This window comes from Bufo bufo, chromosome 6, assembly GCF_905171765.1.
Source record: "Bufo bufo chromosome 6, aBufBuf1.1, whole genome shotgun sequence".
In the NCBI taxonomy this organism is placed as follows: domain Eukaryota; kingdom Metazoa; phylum Chordata; class Amphibia; order Anura; family Bufonidae; genus Bufo; species Bufo bufo.
Genome location: NC_053394.1, coordinates 433625913 through 433647263, shown reverse-complemented (window position 1 = coordinate 433647263; position 21351 = coordinate 433625913). Strand labels below are relative to the sequence as shown.

At 44.9% G+C, this 21351-nt stretch overlaps 2 protein-coding genes across 3 annotated transcripts in view; one reads left to right on the top strand and one right to left on the bottom strand.

The window, feature by feature from the left end:
* LOC121003855 (putative uncharacterized protein MYH16) overlaps positions 1–21351 on the bottom strand; it is an 87252-nt gene that overhangs the window by 24559 nt on the left and 41342 nt on the right. For both annotated transcript variants that reach the window (XM_040435781.1, XM_040435783.1), the window contains 6 exons: positions 16497–16693; positions 16281–16413; positions 14618–14834; positions 14362–14498; positions 1031–1134; positions 53–245 (listed from right to left, as the gene is read on the bottom strand). In XM_040435781.1, the coding sequence (XP_040291715.1) occupies positions 53–245; positions 1031–1134; positions 14362–14498; positions 14618–14834; positions 16281–16413; positions 16497–16693 (981 nt within the window). The remainder of the gene's footprint in view (positions 1–52; positions 246–1030; positions 1135–14361; positions 14499–14617; positions 14835–16280; positions 16414–16496; positions 16694–21351) is intronic.
* Positions 8531–10385, top strand: LOC121003857 (E3 ubiquitin-protein ligase TRIM39-like). The gene has a single exon (XM_040435785.1). The coding sequence runs from the start codon at positions 8546–8548 to the stop codon at positions 10094–10096; it is 1551 nt and encodes a 516-aa protein (XP_040291719.1). The 5' UTR covers positions 8531–8545; the 3' UTR covers positions 10097–10385.

Sequence of the window (21351 nt, the reverse complement as noted above, 5' to 3'; positions counted from 1 at the left end):
AACACAAAGCAGTAGATATTCTACATGCCACCATTTTTCATGACCTCCTCACCTTGATTTGCTGCTGTAGCTTCTTTATCAGCCTCACTAGTTCTGCATTGCTTCTTTTGGTACTTTCCAACTGATTTTCAAGTTCATTGACCTCATTTTCTAGTTTCTTCTTTGTCTTCATTGCTTCTGCCCGACCTTTCACTTCCACCTCTAAACTGGCCTGAAGAGATTCCATAGAACGCTGGTGGTTCTTCCTATAGGCAGAAGAAGATGATGCTATTATGTGTTCTGGATTCACAAGGTATTAATAAGCCTACAAGATGTGAGATCCAGGAGATGAAGAATGAACAGCACCTAAAAACAGGAGAATGTCCACAAGCCCAAAAGATCATGAGCAGACCATATTATGCCCATTAAAAAAGATATTCCTGGAACTTTTCCTTTCTATCCCACTCCATGTGCCTTCAAATGTACTTGGGGCCAATTGGCAGGTGACACCACGTATTGCCCTTAGTTCCACCCAATACCATAATATGTGTACAATTTTGGTTGACGCCAACATACAACTTGGCACCTGCTATATGGAAAGGAGTTAAAGCCTCTTTGATGTCCATGTGTCTTGTGCTGATTTCTAACCTTTAGTTGGCAAATAATACTACACTAAGATCCTTCAAGAACTTTTTGGCCGTATTCTGGAAGCCAGGGTACACACAACTCTTGTTGATAATTTGTACTGCCTCTTAATGATATTATAAAGGTTATATTTAGGTTTCTTGGGTCGGAAAAATGGTCAGCCATTGCAAATTCTTGTAGCCCTAGATCCTGTGAATTCAGAAGACATATGGTGGTTATTTCTCCACACTTAAGGAGAAAACAATGTAAGACTCTTAAGCTTCAGTTACAAAACTTTTTTGGATATATCTTGACATTAGAACCATAACCCTGATGGGTCAATGACTCAACATCTGAGATAAGTAGATAACAGTCATGCCCAGTAGAGTAACCTTCCATCATCTGCTCCAAGAACGTAGACACTTACATGGTGGCTTCGCACTCTTCCTCCTTATCTTGGATGCGTTTCTCAGTGTCTGTCTTCTGCTGTGTCATCTCAAGTTGAAGTTTCACTACTTTACTCTCTTCTGCCTAGAAAATAGTACATCTGCATTACCTTCCACAAATGTTTTGCAGACCCTTACTGGCATTAATCTGATATAGCATTATGTTGGCAAGCAAGGGGCACAGCCTTAAGAAGGATTGAACTATCCTTGGGGCCAAGCGATCAATCTGTCCTCAGGCAGCACCCTATCACTGTAGGTAGCAGTATTTTGGTAGATACAGTGCCTTGCAAAAGTATTCACCCCCCTTGACTTTTTTTGTATTTTGTTACATTACAGCCTTGAGTTCAATGTTTTGTTAATCTGAATTTTATGTGATGGATCAGAACACAATAGTCTAAGTCGGTGAAGTGAAATGAGAAAAATATATAAATAAAACTATTGTTTAGAAATAGAAAACAGAAAATTGGAATGTGCGTATGCAGTGCTCCAGACTAAAAAAAATAACCAGGAGCCATTGGCTCTTAAACTAAAAAATGTAGGAGCCAAATTAAATTTTTTAGTCGCCAAATTCTAATGCATATAATTAAAAAAAGGACTTGACGGAGAAGATGAGACGCAGGTCACAGTAGTGAGCCAGCACTACATATAGGAGAATACAACACCACATACCTCTCACATCCAGTGACATCTTTTGGGGGACAAGGTGACTAAAAATGGCGAATTGCACAGTTTTTAATTTTTTTCTGTTACGGCCTTCACCAGAGCGGAAATATTTTTTAATATTTTAATGGCTTAAACTTTTTCGGATGTGGCGATATGTAATATGTTTATTTTTTATTGTTTGTCAATTTTATATGTAAAATTGGAAAAGGGGGCAATTTAAACTTTTAGTATTTTGGGTTATTTTTTAACTATTTATTTAATAATCATTTCCCCCCTAAGGGGCTATAACCTGGATCTTTTCATCCCTTGTCCTATTCACCCCGATAGAGCTGTATTAGGGTGAATAGGACCTCACACTCTCCCTGCTGCCCTGTGCACACAGCATCAGGGAGGTTACCATGGCAGCCAGGGCTTCAGTAGTGTCCTGGCTGCCATGGTAACCGATCGGAGCCCCAGCAGTGTAATCTGCCACTGCCACCAATGGAGGGAAGGGGACCCTGTGGCCACCATATAACCCTGTGGCCACTGCGCCACCAATGATACCAATAATGGGGGGGAGCGGGAGGGCGTACTGCACCACCCCACCAATGATACTAATACTAGGGGGGGAACGCACTGCGCCACCAATTGATGTAATTAAAGAGGACCTGACAGCTCCCTGACAGCATCGATGTCCAATCGCAGCGCAGAGATCAGAGCCAGGGAGAAAAAAAACTCCCTGGCTCTGAGCTGTAACTGTCAGGGAGAAGGAGAGACACTGGCGTCTCCTCCTCCTTGCTCTAAATGTTGAAAATACCGGGGGCCACAGCGAGTGACGGGGCGCCGCTCTATGTAGCCTGCTACTTAGGTCCTCTTTAACTCATTTATACAAGTGTCGGCAGCAGTATCACAGACCCGGCCTCAATAACAGGGCATGCGATCCGCGGTAATTAACCCCTCAGATGTGGCACCTGAGGGGTTAATTGCCACGTATCGCATGCCCTGTTATTGAGGCCGGGTCTGTGATACCGCTGCCTATACTTGTATTAATATGTTTTACATTCATTGGAGGCGCAGTAGCCACAGCTCCTCCCCTCCTCCTCCCTGCTATCTCTCCATTGGTGGCAGTGGCGGCGCGTCACAGTGGGGAGGGAGGGACGCCCTCCTTCTCCACTGTGCTAGTGAAGAGAATGTGGCGCGTGCCATGTTCTTTAACTGATACTAGGCTGTGCAGCAGCGCAGCGGTCCAGTCGCAAATGGCGACAAGACTAAAAATTCTTGTCGCCATCTGCAAATTTTAAGGCGCATTGGCGACCGTTTTGGTCGCCATCTGGAGCCCTGGTATGTATTCACCCCCTTTGTTAGGAAGCCCATAAAAATCTCTGGTGCAACCAATTACCTTCAGAAGTCACATAATTAGTGAAATGATATCACCCGTGTGCAATCTAAGTGTCACATGATCGGTCATTACATATACACACCAGAGGCTGCAACACCTAAGAGGCATCACTGACCAAACGCTGCCAAGAAGACCAAGGAACTCTCCAAACAAGTAAGGACAATGTTGTGGAGAAGTACAAGTCAGGGTTAGGTTATAAAAAAATATCCAAATCTTTGCTGATCCCCAGGAGCGCCATCAAATCTATCATAACCAGATGGAAAGAACATGGCACAACAGCAAACCTGCCACGAGACAGCCGCCCACCAAAACTCACGGACCGGGCAAGAAGGGCATTAATCAGAGAGGCAGCACAGAGACCTAAGGTGACCCTGGAGGAGCTTCAGAGTTCCACAGCAGAGACTGGAGTATCTGTACATAGGAGGACAATAAGCCGTACGCTCCATAGAGTTGGGCTTTATGGCGGAGTGGCCAGAAGAAAGCCATTACTGTCAGCTAGAAACAAAAAGGCACGTTGTGAGTTTGCGAAAAGGCATCAAAGAAAACGCTATGTCTGGCGCAAACCCAACACATCACATCACCCAAAGAACACTATCCTCACAGAGAAACATGGTGGTGGCAGCATCATACTGGGGGGATGGGACTGGGAAACTGGTCAGAGCTGAGGGAAAGATGGATGGTGCTCAATACAGGGATATTCTTCAGAAGAACCTGCCCCACTCTGTGCGTGATCTGAGACGAGGACGGAGGTTCACCTTCCAGCAGGACAATGACCCCAAACACACGGCTAAAGCAACACTTGACTGGTTTAAGGGGAAACCGAATGGCCGAGTCACAGCCCAGATCTCAATCCAATAGAAGATCTGTGGTCAGACATAAAGATTGCTGTTCACAAGCGCAAACATCCGACCTGAAGAAGCTGGAGCAGTTCTGCAAGGAGGAACGGGCAGAAACCCCAGTGGTCAGATGTGGCAACTGCTCATAGAGACTTATCCAGAGCGACCTGGAGCTGTGATTGCTGAAAAAGGTGCTCCGCAAAGTACTGACTTTAGGGGGGTGAATAGTTCTGCACATTGACTTTTTCTGTTATTTTGTCCTATTTGTTGTTTACTTCACAATAATAATAAAAAACATCTTCCTAGTTGTCGGCATGTTCTGTAATTACATGATGCAAATCCTCAAACAATCCATGTTAGTTCCAGGTTGTGAGGCACCAAAATACGAAAAAAGTCAAGGGGGGTGAATACTTTTGCAAAGCACTGTATGCCTTCCCATTTTTTAAGCTCAGGGATTTCTGTGGTTATCAAATTTGTGCCATTTTTGCTAATGTTAAACTGTGATGGGATGATATTTATTCATGTATCCCATCTAGGGAACACTTTTGGGGAAGGGGGCCCCAGTACCTGGAAGTTCCCTAAGTAATCCATAAGGTTACATTGAGATGAAATCATCACTCTTTCCACCACCACTAGGGGGGGGCACACTGCAGACTGGTTTATTATGTAGTTCCATGGCAGTTATATAAATACCTGTGCAGTGAGCTCCCCCTAGTGGTGGCTGCTGACAGACAGACTTTACTCATTTAAGGGGATGATTGTGTGGAGCGAAACAGAAGATTTGGATCTCTGAGTTTTTTTTATATTAACCTATCCCCACCCTAGACCAACACTAGTCAGCCAGAGATCACAGGTATCATTCTTAACCTCTTCATCATGCTGGTCCACTAGAGATCACAGGTATAATTATTGACCGCTCATCACCCTAGACCACCAAAGATTATACCCTGTATTAACAACTTCATCACCCTAGACCACCAGAGATCATAAGCATCAAGATTAACCCCCTTCATCACTCCAGTCCACCAGAGATCATCACCCTAGATCATTTATTACCACCCTTGCCCAAAAGAGATCATCACCCTAAATCAACAGAGATCACAGGTCAATATTAAACTCTACATTACCCTACACCACCAAAGATCCTAGATGTCAATATTACCCCTTCATCACCCTAGACCACCAGAGATCATATATGTCAGGATTACCCTCCAACACTCTAGATCACCAGAGATAACAGGTCTAAATATCAACCCATTCATCACCCAAGATTACCTTTCATCACCCTAGACCACCAGAGATCATATATGTCAGGATTACCCTCCAACACTCTAGATCACCAGAGATAACAGGTCTAGATATCAACCCATTCATCACCCAAGATTACCTTTCATCACCCTAGACCACCAGAGATCATATATGTCAGGATCACCCTCCAACACTCTAGATCACCAGAGATAACAGGTCTAGATATCAACCCATTCATCACCCAAGATTACCTTTCATCACCCTAGACCACCAGAGATCATATATGTCAGGATTACCCTCCAACACTCTAGATCACCAGAGATAACAGGTCTAGATATCAACCCATTCATCACCCAAGATTACCTTTCATCACCCTAGACCACCAGAGATCATATATGTCAGGATCACCCTCCAACACTCTAGATCACCAGAGATAACAGGTCTAGATATCAACCCATTCATCACCCAAGATTACCTTTCATCACCCTAGACCACCAGAGATCATATATGTCAGGATCACCCTCCAACACTCTAGATCACCAGAGATAACAGGTCTAGATATCAACCCATTCATCACCCAAGATTACCTTTCATCACCCTAGACCACCAGAGATCATATATGTCAGGATTACCCTCCAACACTTTAGATCACCAGAGATAACAGGTCTAGATATCAACCCATTCATCACCCAAGATTACCTTTCATCACCCTAGTCTACCAGAGATCACAGATATCAATGTTTGCCCCTTGAGGATGGGCCTCAATGAAGCAGCAATTCATTGTTTCCTCATCACTTTCCACAAGCCGTTTCTTCGTCACATCGCCCAATGAGGGATTGTTCTTCTGCAGGATCAGTAGTACTATTCAGTCATCCTATTCTGGGGTATTAATTCTTTATGTGGAAAATATAGAGACCATGACTTTGTCTTTTTATATTTTAAACTTTGCGCTGGACATTCTGGAGTTTTTATCACTCTGGAGTATTACAATTTTTTGGGGGGAGATGAGGCGACCAAACAATTATCTGTGTGGGATTATAATGGTTTTGATTTGACCAGGGGTCGTTATCCAGCGATACCAATTGTCTTTGTGTTTTTTATTAATTACTTTATAAAGCTATTTTTCAGTGTAAAATATTGGGGTATTGTGTTTTTCCCCCCGTAATTTTAAACATATTATTTTCGTTAACTTTTTTTATATCCCACTAAGGGCCCTACTCCTCATATAATACACTGAAATACTCCTGTATTGCAGTGTATTATGCTTCTGACAGGACCTGATAGGTGTAGAAAGATGGCCAACATGAGGCCTTCATTAGGTCTTCCAGCTGGTATTCATTGCACCATGATCACACTGCCGAGGTGCATATGGAGGTGATAGTCCATCTGTTAAACCCCTTAAATTCTTTGTATTCTCTAATAGGAGCATCTAAGGGGTTAAGTGTCTGCGAACTGAGTTATTGGCCGTCGCAGAAAGGTGTCAGCTGTATGTTATTGCATCCGTTGCCATATATGTGGAGTACCTGCCATGGATGGGGTTAACCTTTTTATCATCCAAGACCACCAGGGATACTAGGTATTAACTGGTAAAACCCTCTAGACCACCATATATAATAGATATCAATATTAATCTCTTCATCACCCCAGACCACCGGAGATTATAGGTATTAACCAGTAAGTGTCCAGTGGAGATAATAAGTATCAATATTTACCCCTTCATTAGCCTAGACCACCAGAAATTATAGATATTAACAGCTAACCCCCCTAGACCACCATACATAAAAAGTAACTATAATAACCCCTTTATCAGCCTAGACCACCTGAGATACTAGATATTAACCACTAAGCCCTGCTATATCACCAAAAATACAGAAAGTATCAATATTAACCTCATCATCACTATAGATTACCAGGGTACTAGGTATTAACCACTAAGCCTCTCAAGATCACTATACATAACAAGTATCAAAATTAACCCTTTCATCATCCTAGACCACTAGAGATGATAAGTATTAAAAACTAAACGTTTCTAGGTCACCAGGATAGCTGTTCCAGGGTAGTGGCAGTGCATAATGGGCAGTGGGTGTGGAACCACTGTGTCAACTAACTGGTTTGGCTTCGAGCTATCCCTAACGGCATTGTCCAGATGGTTCCCTGGTATTCACCCTTTAACTTCTGTACAGGGATGTAGATATCACTGCAGAGAACCAACCAGGCTGCTCCCTCGTGGAATAGGCCCAATGTAGTTGGCAGTGGATCCAAAGGGGTTAGAGACATCGGTGCGAAGCAATATTCATAGTTAGGAGACAGGTGGAGGTCAGGGCAGGCAGAGTTTGCGCGTATATATGAAACAGGTCCAAGGTCTGGGCAGGCAGCTAAGGATCCTCATGGTAAACAGGCTGAGGTCAGGGCAGGCAGCTAAGGATCCTCATGGTTAACAGGCTGAGGTCAGGGCAGGAAGCGGAGGATCAGAATCAGTAAACAGGTCCAAGGTCTGGGCAGGCAGCGAAGGATCCTCATGGTTAACAGGCTGAGGTCAGGGCAGGAAGAGGAGGATCAGAATCAGTAAACAGGTCCAAGGTCTGGGCAGGCAGCTAAGGATCCTCATGGTAAACAGGCTGAGGTCAGGGCAGGAAGCGGAGGATCAGAATCAGTAAACAGGCAGAGGCTGGGTACAAGGGCAGATAGTCTGAATAGCACAGTAAGCTAGCAACCTAGGAACATAAAGCTCAGGCACTCTCCCACTAGAGAAGGTGCCTTATATAACCAGGGACAGCCAGCCACAGGCTGGGAAAGAATTTGGACATGGATGCGCTGGTCGAAGCCTGTAACAGAGGAGCGGGGAAACAGCAGGCATGTGGAACGTCGGAGGCCATACCCACTGCAGGTGGCAGATGAGAGCGCGCAGATCTGGACCGCCGGTATGGCAGGATACAGGGCAGGGTAAGAGATGCTGCACCCATTTGCCCTCAGGGGTTATAAAACATAAAAGAACAGTACTCGCCCTCCCGCTGCAACATGTTTTTAAGCCTCTCTGAGCCCACTGCCACAAATTTTTATCTAAATTGGAAAACCCCTTTAATTGCAAGCGTCTCCGGGAACATCCCAGAATGAATAAGGAAGCAGAATCAGGAGTCTCTGCTTTTCCTGCTATCACAGTACTTGGAAATTCTCCTTTGAAAACCCCCGCCCTCATTGGCCTCTGCCCAGGAAGTTGTCTATGGCGCATTCCACAGTTAGACACCAAAACATATGGTAGATACTTCTGTGGGACTTTACTGTACTTTGACTCCAGTCCATAACTACGCCCTCCCCACTCCCTTTGACCTTAGCCCTAGTCAGAGTTTAACTTTCACTTCCCTCTCAATTCAATGATGGCGTCTGCTAATCTGAGAGACGAGCTGAGCTGCTCCATCTGCCTGAACATCTACATAGATCCCGTCACCCTGAGCTGTGGACACAACTTCTGCCGGGGGTGCATCGACTGTGTGCTGAACACTCAGCAGGCTACATCTAGAACATACACTTGTCCCGACTGCAGAGCAGAGTTTTTGGACCGTCCAGTACTTCAGAGGAACATAACTCTACATAACGTAGCAGAGTGCATCCGGTCTACCCAGCCAGAGAAGGAAGAGACTGGAATCTCCTGCACCTACTGCATTCATACTGCGACTCTTGCTGTCAAATCCTGCCTGTTGTGTGAAGCTTGTCTCTGTGAAGATCACCTGAGGGTTCACAGCAATTCAGCAGAACATGTCTTATCAGAACCCACCACTAACCCGGGGAGCAGAAAATGCTCTGTCCACAAGAAGATCCTGGAATATTTCTGCATGAGTGACGCTAAGTGTATCTGTACAACCTGTATAGTGGATGGCGACCATAAGGGACACCAGGTAATATCCATGCCTGAAGCTTCTGAGAGGAAGAAAGAAGAACTCAGAAACGTTCTGGAACAATTGTTCGTGAAGAGAGAAAAGATTGAGAAGACAGTCCAGAGTCTTCCGGAGAACACAAGAGAAGTTCAAGGAAAAGCACTCAGTATAACCGAAAGGTCCACTGTCCTATTCAAAGACCTGAGAAGACAACTGGACGACCTAGAAATCAACATCTTGAGTCAGATTTCCAGGCAGGCGATGCAAGCTTCACTCTCAGTCAGTGATCTGATCCAAGATTTAGAGAAGCAGAAGGACGAACTGTCCACCAAGATTGGTCACATCGAGGAAATTCGTAGAATGGCCGACCCCTTCATTGTCCTACAAGATGATGTATTCGATTTTCACGACCTTCAGATACCAGATGAAGGCACGGTAGGAAAACTAGACTTGGACCTGATAATGAATACGGTGGACTTGGGCTTGTCTAAGATTGTAGCGTATGAAGACAGAGGGATCTTCTTGAAGGAAGCGTCAAGTCTACGTCTGGACGTAAACACTGCCAGCAACTACGTCAAGGTGTCTGATGACCTTAAATCTGCCTCTATATCCACTACAAGCCAGAAGTTCCCTAAGACACCAGAGAGATTTGGGGAGTATCAGGTTTTAAGCTCTGGCGGTTTTTCCTCAGGAAAACATTACTGGGACGTTGAGATCAGTAAGACTGGACTATGGACGGTGGGAATGGCCTACCCAAGTATAGAGAGGAGTGGAGACCAGTCTTGTATTGGATACAATTGCAAATCTTGGGGTCTGAGATATTCTGAAGATCAGTGTTCAGCGAGACACAACAAGCGGGTGTTCAGTGTGCCCTACTCTAAGTCTTCCCACATGTTCCGAGTCTGTCTGGACTACGAAGCAGGGCAGCTGTCCTTCTATGAGCTGAGTGACCCCATCAGACACCTCTACACCTTCACCACCACCTTCACTGAGCCCCTCCATGCTGCTTTTAGGGTTTGGGGAGATTCTTGGGTGAGACTAATAAACTAAATTGACCTTTTAATGATGCGTGGTGAAGACGGGAACCCTGTTCTCTGACAATCGGCCATATCTACATGTTTGGAAAGGTCCATAAATGACCGATCCAGAACCCTAAATAAAGCTTCATCACTAATGTTTCACCATTTTCAAGATCTCTGCTGTCAGTGAATGTGAACACTCAGAGGCAGTCCTGCAGGGAAGAAACTATTAGCAGCTGATTTATACACCAGTCTTATAGGGGTTATCCCACCAGACATCAGACAGCACATGACAACCTCTCCCTCACAAAACTACAACCAGCCCTGCATGTCCTTTCTGCTGCAGCTCAGGGGCATGTCTTTTCTGCTGCAGCTCAGGGGCATGTCTTTTCTGCTGCAGCTCAAGGGCATGTCCTTTCTGCTGCAGCTCAGAGGCATGTCTTTTCTGCTGCAGCTCAGAGGTGTGGCCTTTCTGCTGCAGCTCAGGGGCGTGTCCTTTCTGCTGCTGTTCAGAGGCGTGCACTTTCTGCTGCAGCTCAGGGGCATGTCCTTTCTGCTGCAGCTCAGAGGCATGTCCTTTCTGCTACAGCTCAGAGGCATGTCTTTTCTGCTGCAGCTCAGAGGCATGTCCTTTCTGCTGCAGCTCAGAGGCATGTCCTTTCTGCTGCAGCTCAGAGGCATGTCCTTTCTGCTGCAGCTCAGAGGCATGTCCTTTCTGCTGCAGCTCAGAGGCATGTCCTTTCTGCTGCAGCTCAGAGGCATGTCTTTTCTGCTGCAGCTCAGAGGTGTGGCCTTTCTGCTGCAGCTCAGGGGCGTGTCCTTTCTGCTGCAGCTCAGAGGCGTGCCCTTTCTGCTGCAGCTCAGGGGCATGTCCTTTCTGCTGCAGCTCAGAGGCATGTCTTTTCTGCTGCAGCTCAGAGGCATGTCCTTTCTGCTTCAGCTCAGAGGCATGTCTTTTCTGCTGCAGCTCAGAGGCATGTCCTTTCTGCTGCAGCTCAGAGGCATGTCCTTTCTGCTGCAGCTCAGAGGCATGTCCTTTCTGCTGCAGCTCAGAGGCATGTCCTTTCTGCTGCAGCTCAGAGGCATGTCCTTTCTGCTGCAGCTCAGAGGCATGTCTTTTCTGCTGCAGCTCAGAGGCATGTCCTTTCTGCTGCAGCTCAGAGGTATGTCCTTTCTGCTGCAGCTGTCTCCCTATCACAGCTCAAGAGATATAAATGTCACTATTACCGCCAAGAGAATGCCATAAAAAAAAAAAACTTAAAAAAATGGTTGAATTGTGGGCAATAATAGGTAGGCACTGTTACATAAGGACAATGTACGGTAGTATTATGTAGCCACTGTTAGCTGTGCACTGTACAGAGGTATTGTATAGACATTGTTATTTGGGCACTGTATGGCTGTATTATGTAGATATTTGGCTACTGTATGATGGTACTATGTAGATATTTGGGCACTGTATGGCAGTATTACGTAGATATTTGGGCACTATATGGCTGTATTATGTAGATATTTGGGCACTATATGGTGGTATTATGCAGACATCTGAGCACTGTATTGATATTGCTGGTGCACGGTATGGCGGAACAGTCTGCTGGCCGCAGGGTACTGAGATTTGGCAGGGCAGTACCCCCCCCATGATCAGCTTTCTTCTAACATGGGGGGGGGGGGGGGGCTCTAACGCTGCGGCTCTCCAGCTGCTGTAAAACTACAACTACCAACATTTAATGAATTGTTGGTTTTCTTGTTCAAACATTGAAAATCTCAGGATTAAAACTTTTTATTGAATCAAATCTCTCGTCCTGGAAATGGTGGAGAATTAATCCCCCCAGGAGATAATCCCCGGAATTAAATGGAGATCGGGGGTTAAAGGCGACAGCGCTGCCGCAGCCACCCGGCTGATGAGGGGGTCAAAGGGACAAGAGAACCCTGACCTAATTCTTATCACAGCTGAGAACATGTTACACTGTATTAGTGCAGGTAAAATCACTAAACCTGGAATCCTGACTGACACATTGTAACAAACCAGCAGGGCAGAGAGAGTTTCTGCTGCTGATCTGTGTGGGTTTCTTACAATATAACAAATCTCCCTCTGAGAAGAATTAGCCCTGGGTGGATTTTCACCTTCTGACTGTAAATAAAAAGAGTGTTTCTGCCTCAGCAAGCAGAGATGGTGAAAATGGTGAGGAACTTGGTAGCAGGGCTGCAATACCAGAATAGTCCACTAGAGGTCAGGAGACTCCCATCAATGACAGGTTACAAAGAAAATAGATGAAACTGCAATTATCACTGCAGCCACTAGGTGGCAGAAAGCATCACATGTCTCAACCATATCGAACAGAAGTGAATACACTCACTTCATCATAAACAACTTGCAGTCCTATGTAACACCACAGATAACACAGTGATAACTCTCTGAGCACAGATAATGTAGTAGATGTCACCTGCAGTCCTATGTAACACCACAGATAACACAGTGATAACTCTCTGAGTACAGATAATGTAGTAGCTGTCACCTGCAGTCCTATGTAACACCACAGATAAAACAGTTATATCTCTCTGAGCACAGATAATGTAGTAGCTGTCACCTGCAGTCCTATGTAACACCACAGATAACACAGTGATAACTCTCTGAATACAGATGATGTAGTAGATGTCACCTGCAGTCCTATGTAACACCACAGATAACACAGTGATAACTCTCTGAGCACAGATAATGTAATAGATGTCACCTGCAGTCCTATGTAACACCACAGATAACACAGTGATAACTCTCCGAATACAGATGATGTAGTAGATGTCACCTGCAGTCCTATGTAACACCACAGATAACACAGTGATAACTCTCTGAGTACAGACAATGTAGTAGATGTCACCTGCAGTCCTATGTAACACCACAGATAACACAGTGATAACTCTCTGAGTACAGATAATGTAGTAGATGTCCCCTGCAGTCCTATGTAACACCACAGATAACACAGTGATAACTCTCTGAGCACAGATAATGTAATAGATGTCACCTGCAGTCCTATGTAACACCACAGATAACACAGTGATAACTCTCTGAGTACAGATAATGTAGTAGCTGTCACCTGCAGTCCTATGTAACACCACAGATAAAACAGTTATATCTCTCTGAGCACAGATAATGTAGTAGCTGTCACCTGCAGTCCTATGTAACACCACAGATAACACAGTGATAACTCTCTGAATACAGATGATGTAGTAGATGTCACCTGCAGTCCTATGTAACACCACAGATAACACAGTGATAACTCTCTGAGCACAGATAATGTAATAGATGTCACCTGCAGTCCTATGTAACACCACAGATAACACAGTGATAACTCTCTGAATACAGATGATGTAGTAGATGTCACCTGCAGTCCTATGTAACACCACAGATAACACAGTGATAACTCTCTGAGTACAGATAATGTAGTAGATGTTACCTGCAGTCCTATGTAACACCACAGATAACACAGTGATAACTCTCTGAGTACAGATAATGTAGTAGATGTCACCTGCAGTCCTATGTAACACCACAGATAACACAGTGATAACTCTCTGAGTACAGATAATGCAGTAGATGTCACCTGCAGTCCTATGTAACACCACAGATAACACAGTGATAGCTCTCTAAGTACAGATAATGTAGTAGATGTCACCTGCAGTCCTATGTAACACCACAGATAACACAGTGATAACTCTCTGAGTACAGATAATGTAGTAGATGTCCCCTGCAGTCCTATGTAACACCACAGATAACACAGTGATAGCTCTCTGAGTACAGATGATGTAGTAGATGTCACCTGCAGTCCTATGTAACACTACAGATAACACAGTGATAGCTCTCTGAGTACAGATAATGTAGTAGATGTCACCTGCAGTCCTATGTAACACCACAGATAACACAGTGATAACTCTCTGAGTACAGATAATGTAGTAGATGTCCCCTGCAGTCCTATGTAACACCACAGATAACACAGTGATAGCTCTCTAAGTACAGATAATGTAGTAGATGTCACCTGCAGTCCTATGTAACACCACAGATAACACAGTGATAGCTCTCTGAGTACAGATAATGTAGTAGATGTCACCTGCAGTCCTATGTAACACCACAGATAACACAGTGATAGCTCTCTGAGTACAGATAATGTAGTAGATGTCACCTGCAGTCCCATGTAACGCTGCTACATGTATGCAGTGATTTGCTGGAGGACACATGCGGTCTCTCCTGGACAGTACTAATGTGATTGGCTAGTGCTGCTGTTGACGGATCCTCCCCGGTTGTGTTACCTCCAGCGCAGCCTCCGCCTCCTCGTACGCCGCCTGCATCTCCTCCTTTTCCATCTCCGCCTTCTTCCGGGCTTTCTGGAGCTCGTGGACGCTCTTGGTGACGTCCTGCAGCTGCTCGGACAGGTCGCTGACCTCATCTGGGGTGAAATATTGTGACCAGTTTGTACATTGCGGCTGCATTTCCTCTCACTACCTGCAGGTGGTGCTGTGACTGCACAGATGACTCTTAAAGGGACAGTACACCCGAGATCCTCACCTTGCAGCGCTCGGTTTTCCCGTTTCATCAACGTCAGTTGTTCATGAGTCTCCTCAAATGCAGTTTTGATTTTGAAGAGGTCGGCAGCGTAATGGCGGCACTCCTGCTGCGACGCCTCCAGCTCTCTCTGAATTTCCTCATACTTCTGGCGCCAGTCCGCAAGGTGCTTATCCAGAGCTCGCTGCTTCTTATCCAGAACCGCTGCTTCAGCGCCGGCCTGGATCACAGAAGATGACTTTACTTACATCATGTTATACTCTAGTCACCTTTAAAGCTGCACTGACAACTCTGCTATTAGATCACATCTTATTCTCCAGTCACATCCAGAGCTGCAGTCACAATTCTGCTATTACATCGCATGTTATACTCCAGTCACATCCAGAACTTAAGTCAAAGTTCAGATTACATCATACCGTATTCTCCAGTCACATCTAAAGCTGCATTCACATTTATGCTATTACAGTACATCATATGCTATACTCCAGTCACAGTTCAGTTATTATGTCATATTGTATTCTCCTGTCACATCCAGAGCTGCATTTACGTTTATGTCAATATATATAATATTCTCCAGTCACATCCAGAGCTGCAATTACAATTTTGCTGCTACATCATGCCTTATTCTCCAGTCACATCCTGAGCTGCAATCACAATTCTCCTGCTACTTCATACCTTATTCTCCAGTCACATCCAGAGCTGCAATCACAATTCTGCTGCTACATCATGCTTTATTCTCCAGTCACATCCAGAGCTGCAATCACAATTCTGCTGCTACATCATGCCTTATTCTCTAGTCACATCCAGAGCTGAAGTCACAATTTTGCTGCTACTTCATGACTTATTCTCCAGTCACATCCAGAGCTGCAATCACAATTCTGCTCCTACATCATGCCTTATCATCTAGTCACACCCAGAGCTGCAATCACAATTCTGCTGCTACATCATGCCTTATTCTCTAGTCACATCCAGAGCTGAAGTCACAATTTTGCTGCTACTTCATGACTTATTCTCCAGTCACATCCAGAGCTGCAATCACAATTCTGCTCCTACATCATGCCTTATCATCTAGTCACACCCAGAGCTGCAATCACAATTCTGCTGCTACATCATGCCTTATCCTCTAGTCAAATCCAGATCTGAAGTGACAATTCTGCTGCTACTTCATGCCTTATTCTCCAGTCACACCCAGAGCTGCAGTCACAATTCTGCTGCTACATCATGCCTTATTCACACCCAGAGCTGCAGTCACAATTCTGCTGCTATATCATGTGAATACATTTCCCCAGAAGACTCCAGACCAAGACCCTGAAGCAGAAGCAGTGAGGTCCATTAACCTCGGCTAACAGGAAAAATGCTACCATTTTTTAACAGAGCTTTGAATGTAACTGGAGTACAAAATGTGATGTGCTAGCGTTACTATAAATAAAGCTGTGAATGTGACTCAGGCATGCTGTAAGAGCAGAATCATGGCTGCAGCTTTGGAAGTGATTGGAGCATAAGGCATGATGCCACGGCAGAATTGTGATTGCAGCTTTGGATGTGACTTGAGGATAAGACATTCTGTAACTGCACCACTTTGTATGTACAGCCACACAGTGTGATAGCACTGAGCTCTGGGCAGATGTCCTCGGTGTAGACCATGAGTGGGAGCTCCTGCGGCTACCTTCTCCAGGTCCAGGCAGATGTCCTCCATCTCTCCCTGCAGCCTTTGCTTCACCCTCTCCAGGTTGGAGCACTTGGCCTGAGTCACCTCCAGAGCTTCTTCTGCTTCCTGTAAGCGGCCGCTGAGCTTCCTCCTACAGGGGGCAGAACAGACACCGGAAAAGTCAGAGGAGGACCAGGCATGGTGGATGATCCAGGGTCAACACCTGCTGCTCACCTGGACTCCTCCAGCTCCTCCGTCCGCTGACCGGCCTCGTTCTCGTATCGTGTCCTCCAGTGAGTGACTTCACCGTTCAGTCTGGAGATGTGACGCTGCAGCTCGGACTTACCCTCCATCTCCTCCTCCAGCTGATCCTTCAACATTTCATACTCCAGCTTCAAACTGGACAAGGAGGACACAGCCTGGGCCCTGACCTTCACAAGAGAAAATACATCACAATGCATGTGTATGGCCCTTTAAGAGAGGTTGTCACAGCCCTGCCCCCTGCTGATGATATCACTGATATAATGATATAATGACATGTGATCAGACATGAGATCCACACTCCTTATACTACAGGAACATCTATCCATCTATTACTGCTGACAACCTGCCTGTATATCCTGTCTGAGAGGTAGTCACAGCCCCGCCCCCTGCTGACGACATCACTGATATAATGACATGTGATCAGACATGAGATCCACACTCCTTATACTACAGGAACATCTATTCATCTATTACTGCTGACAACCTGCCTGTATATCATGTCTGAGAGGTTGTCACAGCCCCGCCCCCTGCTGATGACATCACTGATATAATGACATGTGATCAGACATGAGATCCACACACCTTATACTACAGGAACATCTATTCATCTATTACTGCTGACAACCTGCCTGTATATCATGTCTGAGAGGTTGTCACAGCCCCGCCCCCTGCTGATGACATCACTGATATAATGACATGTGACCAGACATGAGATCCACACACCTTATACTACAGGAACATCTATTCATCTATTACTGCTGACAACCAGCCTGTATATCCTGTCTGAGAGGTAGTCACAGCCCCGCCCCCTGCTGATGACATCACTGATATAATGACATGTGATCAGACATGGGATCCACACTCCTTATACTACAGGAACATCTATTCATCTATTACTGCTGACAACCTGCCTGTATATCATGTCTGAGAGGTTGTCACAGCCCCGCCCCCTGCTGATGACATCACTGATATAATGACATGTGATCAGACATGAGATCCACACACCTTATACTACAGGAACATCTATTCATCTATTACTGCTGACAACCTGCCTGTATATCCTGTCTGAGAGGTTGTCACAGCCCCGCCCCCTGCTGATGACATCACTGATATAATGACATGTGATCAGACATGAGATCCACACTCCTTATACTACAGGAACATCTATTCATCTATTACTGCTGACAACCTGCCTGTATATCCTGTCTGAGAGGTTGTCACAGCCCCGCCCCTGCTGATGACATCACTGATATAATGACATGTGATCAGACATGAGATCCACACTCCTTATACTACAGGAACATCTATTCATCTATTACTGCTGACAACCTGCCTGTATATCATGTCTGAGAGGTTGTCACAGCCCCGCCCCTGCTGATGACATCACTGATATAATGACATGTGATCAGACATGAGATCCACACACCTTATACTACAGGAACATCTATTCATCTATTACTGCTGACAACCTGCCTGTATATCCTGTCTGAGAGGTTGTCACAGCCCCGCCCCCCGCTGATGACATCACTGATATAATGACATGTGATCAGACATGAGATCCACACTCCTTATACTACAGGAACATCTATCCATCTATTACTGCTGACAACCTGCCTGTATATCCTGTCTGAGAGGTAGTCACAGCCCCGCCCCCTGCTGATGACATCACTGATATAATGACATGTGATCAGACATGAGATCCACACTCCTTATACTACAGGAACATCTATTCATCTATTACTGCTGACAACCTGCCTGTATATTCTGTCTGAGAGGTAGTCACAGCCCCGCCCCCTGCTGATGACATCACTGATATAATGACATGTGATCAGACATGAGATCCACACACCTTATACTACAGGAACATCTATTCATCTATTACTGCTGACAACCTGCCTGTATATCCTGTCTGAGAGGTAGTCACAGCCCCGCCCCCTGCTGATGACATCACTGATATAATGACATGTGATCAGACATGGGATCCACACACCTTATACTACAGGAACATCTATTCATCTATTACTGCTGACAACCTGCCTGTATATCCTGTCTGAGAGGTTGTCACAGCCCCGCCCCCTGCTGATGACATCACTGATATAATGACATGTGATCAGACATGAGATCCACACACCTTATACTACAGGAACATCTATTCATCTATTACTGCTGACAACCTGCCTGTATATCATGTCTGAGAGGTTGTCACAGCCCCGCCCCCTGCTGATGACATCACTGATATAATGACATGTGATCAGACATGAGATCCACACACCTTATACTACAGGAACATCTATTCATCTATTACTGCTGACAACCTGCCTGTATATCCTGTCTGAGAGGTTGTCACAGCCCCGCCCCCTGCTGATGACATCACTGATATAATGACATGTGATCAGACATGGGATCCACACTCCTTATACTACAGGAACATCTATCCATCTATTACTGCTGACAACCTGCCTGTATATCCTGTCTGAGAGGTTGTCACAGCCCCGCCTCCTGCTGATGACATCACTGATATAATCGATATAAGGTTGGACAGTTCTCCAATTAGATTGCGTGGGTGTTAGGAGATGGTTCCCAAACCAGATGCATATAAATTGTAAGACTCTTGTACTCCACTTGGGTTTCAATATAATGCTTTTATTTTGTGCGGTTCCAGCCAAAAAACGTTTTCGGCTAAACAGTCTTCTTCAGTACAACTGGAAAGGCATATAAAGTATCACAATAAGTGTGCAATAGACATACAGCACATAGTATATCGGTTACAATTTGAACAGAAGAAGAAAGTCGTATCGATATAACATATTGAGAGAACGCAGTCCGTCATCTGGGGACCCCGGGGGATCCTTATCATCGGAGGTGCCTTTAGCGGTGTGGAGGACGTAGGAGGTGGGCTCATTTTCCAATGGATCACTTGGATATTTCGCAGGGGTTCAGGTTGGGCGAAAAAGCATCGTAATACTATATAGTCAGGCATGATACTTCATCAGGCATACTATATAGTCAGGCATGATACTTCATCAGGCATACTATGTAGTCAGGCATGATACTTCATCAGGCATACTATGTAGTCAGGCATGATACTTCATCAGGCATACTATGTAGTCAGGCACGATACTTCATCAGGCATACTATGTAGTCAGGCACGATACTTCATCAGGCATACTATGTAGTCAGGCATGATACTTCATCAGGCATACTATGTAGTCAGGCATGATACTTCATCAGGCATACTATATAGTCAGGCATGATACTTCATCAGGCATACTATGTAGTCAGGCATGATACTTCATCAGGCATACTATGTAGTCAGGCATGATACTTCATCAGGCATACTATGTAGTCAGGCATGATACTTCATCAGGCATACTATGTAGTCAGGCATGATACTTCATCAGGCATACTATATAGTCAGGCATGATACTTCATCAGGCATACTATATAGTCAGGCATGATACTTCATCAGGCATACTATATAGTCAGGCATGATACTTCATCAGGCATACTATGTAGTCAGGCATGATACTTCATCAGGCATACTATATAGTCAGGCATGATACTTCATCAGGCATACTATGTAGTCAGGCATGATACTTCATCAGGCATACTATGTAGTCAGGCATGATACTTCATCAGGCATACTATGTAGTCAGGCACGATACTTCATCAGGCATACTATGTAGTCAGGCATGATACTTCATCAGGCATACTATGTAGTCAGGCACGATACTTCATCAGGCATACTATGTAGTCAGGCACGATACTTCATCAGGCATACTATGTAGTCAGGCATGATACTTCATCAGGCATACTATATAGTCAGGCATGATACTTCATCAGGCATACTATATAGTCAGGCATGATACTTCATCAGGCATACTATATAGTCAGGCATGATACTTCATCAGGCATACTATGTAGTCAGGCATGATACTTCATCAGGCATACTATATAGTCAGGCATGATACTTCATCAGGCATACTATGTAGTCAGGCATGATACTTCATCAGGCATACTATGTAGTCAGGCATGATACTTCATCAGGCATACTATGTAGTCAGGCATGATACTTCATCAGGCATACTATGTAGTCAGGCATGATACTTCATCAGGCATACTATGTAGTCAGGCATGATACTTCATCAGGCATACTATGTAGTCAGGCACGATACTTCATCAGGCATACTATGTAGTCAGGCACGATACTTCATCAGGCATACTATGTAGTCAGGCATGATACTTCATCAGGCATACTATGTAGTCAGGCATGATACTTCATCAGGCATACTATATAGTCAGGCATGATACTTCATCAGGCATACTATGTAGTCAGGCATGATACTTCATCAGGCATACTATGTAGTCAGGCATGATACTTCATCAGGCATACTATGTAGTCAGGCATGATACTTCATCAGGCATACTATGTAGTCAGGCATGATACTTCATCAGGCATACTATATAGTCAGGCATGATACTTCATCAGGCATACTATATAGTCAGGCATGATACTTCATCAGGCATACTATATAGTCAGGCATGATACTTCATCAGGCATACTATGTAGTCAGGCATGATACTTCATCAGGCATACTATATAGTCAGGCATGATACTTCATCAGGCATACTATGTAGTCAGGCATGATACTTCATCAGGCATACTATGTAGTCAGGCATGATACTTCATCAGGCATACTATGTAGTCAGGCACGATACTTCATCAGGCATACTATGTAGTCAGGCATGATACTTCATCAGGCATACTATGTAGTCAGGCACGATACTTCATCAGGCATACTATGTAGTCAGGCACGATACTTCA

Excerpts from the sequence above, each read along its gene's own strand:
- LOC121003857 (XM_040435785.1), top strand. The coding sequence starts at position 8,546 with ATGATGGCGTCTGCTAATCTGAGAGACGAGCTGAGCTGCTCCATCTGC.